The following is a 12,435-nucleotide window of genomic DNA, read 5'->3' as shown; positions in this document are numbered from 1 at the left end:
GAGGCAGGAGAATCACTTGAACCCGGGAGGTAGAGGTTGCAGTGTGCTGAGATTGCGCCACTGCACTCCAGCCTGGCGACAGAGTGAGTCTCCGTCTCAAAAAAAAAAAAAAAGATAAAGCAGTGAGAGAGGAGTTTGGGGATTGCACGCTGGTTCAGCAAAGCAACATTTTCCCAAAAGATACACAAACTATACAGAAGACCACTTTAAAATATTATATGTGAAGCTTAAGATTAAAAATTCAGAAACTGTAAAAGAATACACATTTAAACATGTAGAAAATAAAATTATGTGAACGGGATAATATCACATGCAAAGTCGAGACAAGGAATGGATGTTTTTTAAAAAAGGAGTTACTCCCTTTAACATAAACAGCTGTTTTAAATTAATAAGATAAACAATCCAAAAAGAGAAATGTATAAATAAATGCTTTATAAAGGCAATTTGCAGAATAGCAAATTCAAATGGCCAAGACACATTTGGAGGCATATTTATATACAAATTATAATTAGTTATCACTTGGAACTTGTAAAATTTCTCAAGGTTAAAGAGTAACAGCAGCTGGGCACGGTGGCTCACGCCTGTAATCCCAGCACTTTGGGAGGCCGAGGCAGGTGAATCATTTGAGGTCAGGAGTTTGAGACCATCCTGGCCAACGTAATGAATCCCTGTCTCTACCAAAAATACAAAAATTAGCTGGGCATGGTGGCAGGCGCCTGTAATCCCAGCCACTTGGGAAGCTGAGGCACGAGAATCGCTTGAACCCAGGAGGGAGAGGATGCAGTGAGCCAAAATTGTGCCTCTGCACTCCAGTCTGCGCGATAGAGCAAGACTCAGTCTCAGAAAAAAAAAAAAAAAAAGAGTAACAGCTACTTGTAGTGGGGGAAAGAGGTATATTTATACACTAATATTGGAAACATAAAAAGCTACAGTCTTAGGACAAAGAAATCTGGCAACATCTGTTAAAATAAAATAACACATACCATTTGATCAGTCCCACTCCTACAAGCATATGCTACAGAAAAAAATAATTTCTAGTACATAAGGGCATGATTGTCCTTGTCCAATTGATTATCTGTTGACAGACTGTTGGAGTGGTTGGAATTGCTATGAATGGAAGTTCAAAAATCAAGAAGACATAAAATACATTATAAAAGTTACAGTTAGGCCAGGTGTGGGTGGCTCATGCCTATAATCTCAGCAATTTGGGAGGCTGAGGCAGGAGGACTGCTTGAGGCCAGGAGTTTGAGACTGACCTGGGAAAAATAGCAAGACCCTGTCTCTAAAAAACTAAAAAAATTAGCAGGTGTGGTGGCGTGTGCCTGTAGTCCCAGCTACTCGATAGGCTAGGACAGGAGGATCACTTGAGCCCAGGGGTCGAGGCTGCAGTGAGCCAGGATTGTGCCACTGGACTCCCATCTGGGTGCCTGGGCGACAGATTGAAATCCTGTCTCTAAAGTAAATAAATAAAGTCACATTTATGCCAAGTTATATATATATGCACGTGTGTGTGTACGTAAATATTAATAGAAAGGAAAGTGTTGGATGGTCTGTTTTTCTCCACTGGTTTGAGACATGGGCGTGAAGTTAAATCAGTAAACAAAATGAACTATATTTATTATGAAATCTGCTTCTATAGGAAGACCTTTTCCAATGTATCAAATAGAGCTTCTTCTCTATTTGAATTTTATGGCATTTAATAAAATGATATATTCTTACAAAACCTATTCTTAACAATTACTTGTCTGGTATACAGTAAGCTGTGACTCACGGATGAAGATTTTTCCATATACAATATATAATGTACAGTAATCACAGGGCTTCTCTGTAGTATGAGTAATTTAAAACTGGTTCTGACTTCTGTGAAAAGACTTTCTCACTTTCAAGAAATACAATTTCACTCGTGTAAATACTGAAGAATACTAAAACCTGATTTCTGTGTGAAGCTACTGCCACATTTGCTCTTAACCCTGTCTCCTTCTGGTAGAAACTTTCTGATATATTCCAAGTGAAGTGTTTTCCAGTCACTGTTCTTATAGGCTTTGTTCTCCAAATTGTGTTTTTAGTGTATAATGGGATTTGAATTATTTTTTCTCATGTGTGAATTTACTATGTTCAGGTCATTAACTTTTCAGTGGAAGATTTCCTAGTCATCATATTCATAAAGTTTCTTTCCAGCATGAATTTTCTGATATGTAATGAGGTATGACTTGTAAAGAAAACCCTACCCACATTCAGTACAAACAGAAAATTACTCTCCCTTATGAATTATCTGATGCATACGTAAATGTTTGAGTGTATGTTTTCGTATATTTTCTGAATACACAGTATGATTCACTTTTTAAAAATTAATTTAAAATGCATTTTTGGCTAGGTGCTGTGGCTCACATCTGTAATCCCAGCACTTTGGGAGGCCAAGGTGGGAGGACTGCTTGAAACCAGGAGTTTGAGACCAGCCTGGGGAACAAAGTGAGGCCTCATCTCTAACAAAAAAACAAAACAAAACAAAAAGGGCTGGGCACAGTGGCTCACGCCTGTAATCCTAGCACTTTGGGAGGCTGAGGCGGGTGGATCACCTGAAGTCAGGAGTTCGAGACCAGCCTGACCAACATGGTGAAACCCTGTCTCTACTAAAAATACAAAAAAAATTAGCAGGGCGTAGTGGTGTATGCCTGTAGTCCTCACTACTTGGGAGGCTGAGGCAGGAGAATCGCCTGAACCCGGGAGGCAGAGGTTGCAGTGAGCCAAGGTTGCACCATTGCACTCCAGCCTGGGCAACAAGAGCGGAAACTCTGTCTCAAGAAAAAAAAAAGCCAGGTGTAGTGGCACATGCCTGTGGTCCAAGCTACTTGGAAGGATAAGACAGGAGGGTTGCTTGAGCCAAGGAGTTCAAGGCTACAGTGAACTATGATCATACCACTCCACCCGGGGTGACAGAGTGAGACCCTGTCACTAAAAAAAAAAATTAAAATTAATAAAATAGAATAAAATGCATTTTTATTAAAATATTTAAACTGTAAAACTGTCTTAAAATAGTTTGCTGTAAATGAACTATAATAGAGTGCTGGCATAAAAAGATATGGCTGGCTGGGCCATGCCTGTAATCCCAGAACTTTGGGAGGATGAGGTGGGTGGATCACTTGAGGCCAGGAGTTCGAGACCAGCCTGGCCAACATGGCGAGACCCTGTCTCTCCTAAAAATACAAAAATTCGCTGGGCGTTGTGGTGCATGCCTGTAATCCCAGCTACTTGGGAGGCTGAGGCATGAGAATCACTTGAACCCAGGAGGTGGAGGTTGCAGTAAGCCAAGATTGCCCGCCATTGCACTCCAGCCTGGGTGACAGAGCAAGACTCTGTCTCAGAAAAATAAATAAATAAATAAAAAAGATACGGCTAACCTACAGTGTTTTCCCTAGTAAAGTCTATATTCCACATGCTTCCAATCTATACTGACCTTTGAGTTCTACTTAACATTTAGCTCTCCCAATTCACTTATAGTTTTCCACCATTTATTCCTCAATCAGTTCACAAGTGCCCCTTGAGACGCAAGAAATCTCACAGAAGAAAGTCTTTCTTTCTTCTAGAGATTAATACTGTGTTGACAAAAGGTCAAGTAGCTTTTTTATAGTTTCTTCTTTTTCTTGGGAGTATAACATTCTATTTTTTAAAACGTGCCTGAGAATAAAGGTTGAGAATCACTATCTCAGTTATCCTACTAAGTTAATTTTTCAAACCCTGGGACTCTATACCAGTCTTCATTAACCCCATTTTCTATTAATTGTACAAAGGAAAAGCCATAGTATTAAAAAAGACATCTGAGAAGCTTTTAGTGAATCTCTTCCATTTGCTAAATTTGGCAGCTACCACAATAAAATTTGAAACCACCAGAGGTAATTTTCTCTTACGTATCAAAGTTTGTAAAGGTTTTTTTTTTTTTTTTTTTTTGAGATGGAGTCTCGCTCTGTCGCCCAGGCTGGAGTGCAGTGCTGCGATTTTGGCTCACTGCAAGCTCCGCCTCCTGGATTAACGCCATTCTCCTGCCTCAGCCTCCCGAGTAGCTGGGACTACAGGTGCCCACCATCACGCCCGGCTAATTTTTTGTATTTTTAGTAGAGACAGGTTTTCACCGTGTTAGCCGGGATGGTCTCGATCTCCTGACCTCATGATCCACCCGCCTCGGCCTCCCAAAGTGCTGGGATTACAGGAGTGAGCCACCGCGCCTGGCTGTAAAGGTTTTAACAAATGGGTGAATGCCTTAAGACTTTTAGCAACAAAAGATTGGAATAAAGTAATGCTGCAAATCTAAGCATTTTCATTTACAAGTCAGTAATTTTGGAAATTAAGAAAATATATTTTTGGTCTTGATACTTCTTAAATACAAGTAGCTATCTCAACGAATTAAAAACATCTGCCAGTGGCAGAGTAGGTGGTACAGACTAGTACTTCCTTTGGGAACTAAAAAAGGTGAATGAAAATATTAAACACATTTAATTTTTTGAAGGCATAAGAAAGCTACCACGGCAGTGAGAAACTGCAGGAATAAAATTGGAGACAAGACATAAAGTCTCATATTTGGGACATAATGTCTGAAACTGTTTATTACTAAGAGATATTTGCTAATTCTGACAGCAAATACTGGGCAAGAGAGGCTGGAGAGAATTTTTGACAAATTCAAGTGACCGAAGGAGAAATACTAGAATTCAAGTCTTTCCAAAGAGGAGGGGCCTGATGTACTTCCTAAACTCCTAAGTCCTAAAAGTATCCTAGAAATAAGGTTTAGATGTTCACATTCTGAACATATAATAAAATAAGATGAGTCTTCCAGAGACTCAAGCCCAGTTTCAAATAATCTTAATACATGACTGGATAAAGGCAATCAGGGATTACTAGTGATCATAGCCTAAGAAGCTATGTTAGAAGCTATGGCAAATCCTCTCTGGAAGAAGATATTATCCAGACCATCTTATTACCTCTAAAATTTTAATATATATTGTCTGGCAAGTGATATAAAAATCACCATATGAGGAGATAGGACATCAGCAAAATTCAAGAAAAATAACCATTAGAAAACAGGCCAACAGAACTGGGTAATAAGGCTATCCCTAAAAGAAACAGAGAAGGAGAATGAGGCAGATGCATAATTTGAATAGATAATAGCTAGGAATTTCCCCAAATGCACATGTGCACACACCTACACGCACACGTGCACACACACACCCCAAAACCACTAAACCACAGATTTAAAAAACATTATAAACTCCAAGGAGGATAAATACATGGAAAAATTACACCTAGGCATATCAATGTGCAACAGTTAAAAAACAAAGACAAATAGATAAATTTCAAAGGAGACAGAAAAGCAGATTGCCTGCAAAGGTAATTATATAAAGCTTCTCAATAAAACAATAAAAGACAAACCAAAATAAAATATCATCAAAATACTAATAGAAAACAACTTTCAACTTAGAATTCTATATTCAGTAAAAGTATCCTTCAAAAATGAAGGCAAAATAAAACACTGCCAACAAATGAAGAACAATTTGTCACCACCAAACTCACAGTAAAATACTAAAGGGTGTTCTTCAGTAAGAAGCAAAATAATTCTAGAGGAAAACTTAAAGGACAGGAAGGAATAAAAAAGTAATTAAAATGATAAATATGTGGGTTAATTTAAATGGATATTGACTCAAATAATGATTGGCTGTGTTCACCATGTACAGAATCCAAATATACAAAATTAATACCATATGAGAGACAAATAAATGAAATTATAATGTTATAACTTCTCCCCTTGTCCAGAAATGTTAGTACTAATTTACATTAGCTTTTAATCCATATGTATATTAGTATCTGACATAGTACATTTAAGGCAAAAAATTACTAGAGATAAAAAGAAACATCTAATAATGATAATGTGTCAATTAACCAGCAAGATTACAACAATTCTAAATTGTATGTAAAATCAAAGACAAAATATATAAAGCAAAAATTAGTAGCTCTAAAGGAGACAAATTCATAATTATTTGTAAAATTACAACACAGTTCTTTCAGTATTTGATAGAAGAAAAGACAAAAAAGTCTATTCAAATACAGAGAATTTGAAAAACAAAATTAATTAAGATTAGTTTGTAGAGATTGTGAGGAGATAAAAGGAGAAGTCTTCCAAATGTTCAACTACATTTTATCTTCTAAGGACACAAACTAAAATTCAAGATGCTTGTGTCTCATGGTAATCTAGCAAGTAACGAACATGTAGAGAATGTACTAACAAAATTAGTGGGAAAAAATTTTAGGATTTGATATCCATTTTCTTAATTTGTCCTATTTTTCAAACAGGAGTTGGTAACAACAACATCAAAAAAGTGCAGGTTTCTGTGGTGAAAGCTGAGGATCTAAAGTGCTGCTATCTAGACCTGGGTCCCTGTATCTAAGTTCCATGATCATAGGGCCAGTTCTAAGGTAATAATATAGACTTTTGAGAAATAGGCAAAGAGCAATTTCAGACCTCTTGGCTAACTGCTGCCCCAGCATACGCCAACAGATATAACAATAAATAATGGTGACTTCCCAAAGAAAATTTTTAAAAAAGTAGAGTCCTTTCTTTCTGTCTTTAGTGTTTTCACAAAAACTGCTGATTCACTTTCATTATAGACCTAAATTGCCCTCCCTTTGCCTTGATCTCAGTGTCCTTAGGCTGCTTAGACAATGTAAAATTATCTCATCATACTACTCATTATGAATTTTTTGGGGTCAATATTGAATAGTTGTGGTACCCAGAACATGAAAAACTCAACAGCCATGAATTTATAAAACTGTTTGCCCAAAAAGTGAAACAAGAAAGACTGCCAATCATCTCCTTGCACATTTACTATTATTTGCAGGAGCTTGACAACACCAATATCAAGTAACCAAAGATGGCCACTATACATTGCTTAAACACTCTCAAAAGTGTCTCCCCATATGTGTAACTACACATCAGCTATATGATCCAGATGTTCATAATTCTAACTAGATAGAAGAAAGTTGGCCTTGGTCACCTTCTGAGTCCCCACACCATAATTGTGGCATGGAGCACTCTACTTCCCCAGTGTCAGATTTCTGAGGCATACTGAGTTGTGGCTTCCAGTTTAAGGCTTTCCCCAAGTCACTGCACTTATAGGGTTTCTGTTTAGTATGAATTTTCTGGTGTTTAATAAGATTTGATCTGATGGTGAAGGCCTTTCCACACTCAGCACATATATATGGTTTCTCTCCTGTGTGAATTCGATGATGCTCATGGAGTTGTGATTTCTTAATGAAAGACTTGCCACAGTCACTGCATTCATAGGGTTTCTCTCCAGTATGAATTCTCCTGTGTCTATTTAAGTGTGACTTCTGGATGAAGGATTTCCCACATTCATTACAAATATAAGGTTTCTCTCCTGTATGAATTCTCTGATGCATAATTAGTGTTGATTTTCTTGCAAAGGCTTTCCCACATTCACTGCACTCATAATGCCTTTCTCCAGTATGGGATTGCTGATGTATATGGAGACCTGACTTCCTAGTGAAGGCTTTCCCACAGTCACTACATTTATAAGGTTTCTCTCCAGTGTGAATTTTCTGGTGTGTAAAGAGATTTGATCTGTCAGTAAAAGCCTTTCCACATTCAGCACATCTATAGGGTTTCTCTCCTGTGTGAATCTGCTGATGTACGTGGAGCTGTGATTTCTTAGTGAAGGATTTCCCACAAATACTGCATTCATAGGGTTTCTCTCCAGTATGAATTCTCTCATGTGTAATAAAATGGGATTTGTGGAAGAAGGCCTTACCACATTCAGTGCAAACATATGGTTTTTCCCCTCTATGAATTCTCTGGTGCATACTTAGTGTTGACTTCTGAATGAATGCTTTCCCACATTCACTGCATTCATAATGTCTCTCTCCAGTATGACACTTCTGATGTATCCTGAGCCGAGACTTCCAGGTGAATGACTTTCCACAGTCGCTGCATTTATAAGGTTTCTCTCCAGTATGAATTTTTTGGTGCTTAATGAGATTTGACCTGTCAGTAAAGGCCTTACCACACACAGTACATATATAGGGTCTTTCTCCTGTATGAATTTTCTGGTGTATAATGAGATTTGTCTTGTGAGTGAAGACCTTCCCACATTCTGAACATATAAAGGGATTCTCTCCTGTGTGAATTCGCTGATGCACATGGAGTTGTGATTTTTTAATAAAGGATTTCCCACAGTCACTGCATTCATAGGGTTTTTCTCCAGTATGAATTCTTTCATGTGTGATAAAATGTGACTTCCGGATAAAGGCCTTCCCACATTCAGTACATACATAGGGTTTTTCTCCTGTATGGATTTTCTGATGCATACTTAGTGTTGATTTCCTTGTGAAAGCTTTTCCACATTCAGTACATTCAAAGTGTTTCCCTCCAGTATGAATTTTTTTATGTATATTAAGGTTTGAATTCTGAGGGAGGTTTTTCTCACATTCACTGTACTCATAAGGTTTTCCTCCAGAATGAATTCTCTGGCATCTGAACAGATCTGACTTCTGGATAAAGGCTCTTCCATAGTCACTGCATTTATAGTAATTCCCCTCATAAGGAGTTTTCTGACGGTTTGACTTGAGGGAAAAATCCTTCTCATATTCAGTGCATATTCCTGCATAAACCCTCTGACTGCCATCAAGCTGGGACTTCTGAGTGAAGACTGCCTCACATTCATGGCATTCATGCTGCTTTTCTTCAGCACAAATACTCTCATGTGCAAAGGCATGTGACTTCGGGGAGAAAACATTTACGTAGTCAGAAAACAAATAGAGGCTCTCTCTAGTATGAATTTTCTGTTGTTGAATGAGAGCTTGCTTATGATGCAGAGGTTTCCCACATTGGTTACATTCACAAGCAGTCACTTCTGTATGAGAATTCAAATGAGTGAAAATATCACCATCTCCAATAGTCTTATCAGAATTTTCTGTTGCATTGTTTCTATTATATAAGGTTATGATAGGCTCCAAATTCTTTCCACACGAGTTACAGTTATGGGGTCTTTTTCTTGAGGAAACCAGGTGCGTGTTTACATGAACTATTTCCCCAATGTCCTTATATTCAAAGATGCTGTCATTAGCTAGTGTTTTCTTGTTAATGAAGACAACACGACTTAAAGGTTTGTTCTGGTTTTCTCCACATTTTCTTGTGTGTTCATCGTCTTTCCACAATTCTTCTAAAATGGAATATGGGTCATCTCTTGTGAAGAGATTAATATTAATCTCAGACTGGAAAGAAACTTCTTCAGACATCCTCTGTTGTAAAGGTCCAAAACCAATGTCCCCATCTAAAAAGGAAAGAAAAGATAAGACTGACAAAAAGAACAATTAACAGAAAATAAGGCCAGGTGCAGTGGCTCATGCCTGTAATCCTAGCACTTTGGGAGGCTGAGGCGGGCAGATCACTTGAGGCCAGGAGTTTGAGACCAGCCTGGCCAGCATAGCAAAACTCTGTCTCTGCTAAAAAACACTCAAAATATTGTCTCTACTAAAAATTAGCCAGGCGTGGTGGTACATGCCTGTAATTCCAGCTACTCAAGTGGCTGAGGCAAGAGAATGGCTTGAAGGCAGAGGTTGCAGTGAGCTGAAATTGCGCCATTGCACTCTAGTCTGGGTGACAGAGCAAGACTCTGTCTCCAAAATAAATAAATAAATAAATAAAAGTACAATAGACCTTTGATTCAGGCCGGGTGTGGTGGCTCACGCCTGTAAGCCTAGCACTTTTGGAGGCTGAGGCAGGCGGATCACCTGAGGTCAGGAGTTGAAGACCAGCCTGGCCAACATGGAGAAACCTCATCTCTACTAAAAATACAAAATTAGCCGGACATGGTGGTGCATGCCTGTAATCCTAGCTACTCAGGAGGCTGAGGCAGGAGAATCACTTGAACCCAGGAGGCAGAGGTTGCGGTGAGCCGAGATCTTGCCATTGCACTCCAGCCTGGGCAACAAGAGCGAAACTCTATCTCCAAAAAAAAAAAGAGTTGATTCAAGGCAAACACAGAGATATGAGAGAGACTATATAAATATAACAAATGTACATAAGTATTTTAAATATACATAAATATATAGGTATAATAACTCATTTATATATAATATGTAATACAATGATGTAGAGTAATAATATTAATACTAACATTTATAACATGATAAACAATATCATTTAGATGTGCTGTTCTAAGTTCTATATTAATTCACTTAAACTTTATCACGGCCCGGTGTGGTGGTTCATGCCTGTAATCCCAGCACTGTGGGAGGCTGAGATGAGAGGATTGCTTGAGCCCAGGAGTTTGAGACCAGCCTGGGAAACATAGTGAGACCCCTATCTCTACAGAAAAATGAAAAAACAATTAGCTGGGCCTAGTGGCACATGCCTATAGTCCCAGCTACTTAGGAGGCTGAAGCAGGAGGATCACTTGAGCCCAGGTGTTTGAAGCTGCAGTGAGCTCTGATCGCACCATTACACTCCAGCCTGGGTGACAGAGTGAGACTCTGTCTCTCTCTCTCTCTTTTTTTTTTTTCTCTTTTAAGACAGGGTCTCACTCTGTTGCTCAGGCTAGAGTGTAATGGCATGATCAGAGCTCACTGCAACCTCCACCTCCTGAGTTCAAGGGATTCTTGTGCCTCAGCCTCATGAGTGGCTGGAACTACAGGCACATGCCACCACACCTGGCTAATTTTTGTATTTTTAGTAGAGACGGGGATTCACCATGTTGGCCAGGCTGGTCTCAAACTCCTGACTTCAAGTATCTGTCCACCTCGGCCTCCCAAAATGTTGGGATTACAGGCGTAAGCCAGCAAGCCCAGCCAAGACCCTGTCTCTTAAAAACAAAAACAAAAACAAAAACAAAAACAAAAAGCACTTTATTGCAACCCTTTGCTGTTGGTATTATTATTGTTTCTAGTTTACAGATGAGGAAACTGAGCCACAGAAGAGTTTAGTTAAATTTGCCCAAATCAAATGTTTAGTAATTGGGGAAGAAGAGATTGCAATTCAGTGCAAATGTAGTAGAACTACATGGTGAGTGAGGTGTCAGAAGAACAAAGTGATAAACTCTGTGAAAAGAAGTATTTCTGAGTCTAGATTCTTTTCCTTAATCTGTAAATCCTCACAATCTTCCTGTTTTCTCTTCTCCCTATGATCCACTGTGCCCTAAATACCAATGTATTTATGTTTACAGTAAAATTACGATATCTTAGTCATCCTAACTTGGCCAAACAGAAAAATTTATATACATTTGTTATATTTATATAGCCTCTCTCATTTATCTGTGTTTGCCTTGAATCAACTCTATGTAACAATTGGTCTATTTTCTTTTGAGATGGAGCCTCACTCTATCACCCAGGCTGGAGTGGCTGGAGTGCAATGGCGCGATCTCGGCTCACTGCAACCTCCGCCTCCCGGGTTCAAGCAATTCTCCTGCCTTAGCCACATGAGCAGGTGGGACTACAGACATGTGCCGCCATACATGTATTTGTAAAAATACAAATTTTTGTATTTTTAGTAGAGATGGGGTTTCACCATGTTGGCCAGGCTGGTCTCAAACTCCTGACCTCAAGTGATCTGCCTGCCTCAGCTTCCCAAAGTGCTGGGATTACAGGTGTGAGCCACCGTGTCTGGCCTATGGTTCAATTCTTCATCCCTGGTTTAGGGTACTGATGTGATAAATGCATCTGGTAGAAGACATAACAGGAAAGAACTAGACATCAGAAGAGAAGACTGAAAGTTGTTCATCAAACCTGTGCCCTTCCTTCACAATATTAAGCTTGTAGCCAAGCACATGGCTGCTTCACAACACTAGGTTTGTTCAGCTTCATTTGTCACTAGGTGGCACTGAGTAACTCTTTTTCACTCATCAGTGGAAGTGATAAGGCCAATGTCTTAAGAAAGTGGGTTTGTCTCCTACAAACCTCTTCTTTTCCCACCAGTATATTCCAACTTGGCAGCACCCAGTTCTATGAAGCTGGCAATGCCCTAGGGCAGGGGTCAGAAAACTGAAGCCCTTGGGCCAAATCCAGGCCTCTATCCAAAAGCTAACAATGTATTTTACATTTTTAAATGGTCAAAAAATTAAAAGAAGAATACTACTTCATGACATATGAAAATTATATGAAATTCAAATTTCAGTGTCCATAAAGTTTTTATTGGAACACAGCCACACCCATACATTGATGTATTGTCTATAGCTGCTTTGGGGCTACAACTGCAGAAATAAGCAGTTGTGACAGTAGCCATATGGTCCACAAAGCCTATTTACTTTTGTGCCTTTACAAAAAATTTGTCAGCCCTTGCCCTAGGGGATGGTGGTACAATGACTTTCTAGAAACTTTGTCCCTGAACGGCCATGGAAACAGAGTTGCCCGGTGTTATGGCCATTGAAAAGGGACTAACAC

At 39.0% G+C, this 12,435-nt stretch overlaps 1 protein-coding gene across 3 annotated transcripts in view; it reads right to left on the bottom strand.

The window, feature by feature from the left end:
* Positions 1-4,571: 4,571 nt before the first annotated feature.
* ZNF484 (zinc finger protein 484) overlaps positions 4,572-12,435 on the bottom strand; it is a 34,212-nt gene continuing 26,348 nt past the window's right edge. For all 3 annotated transcript variants that reach the window (XM_001147475.6, XM_003312175.6, XM_520696.8), the window contains one exon: positions 4,572-9,332. In XM_001147475.6, the coding sequence (XP_001147475.1) occupies positions 7,009-9,332 (2,324 nt within the window). In that variant the 3' untranslated portion in view covers positions 4,572-7,008. The remainder of the gene's footprint in view (positions 9,333-12,435) is intronic.

Source organism: Pan troglodytes, chromosome 11 (genome assembly GCF_028858775.2).
Source record: "Pan troglodytes isolate AG18354 chromosome 11, NHGRI_mPanTro3-v2.0_pri, whole genome shotgun sequence".
NCBI lineage: Eukaryota > Metazoa > Chordata > Mammalia > Primates > Hominidae > Pan > Pan troglodytes.
Note: the sequence above shows the minus strand (reverse complement) of the source record. Positions and strands in the feature narration are given on the sequence as shown.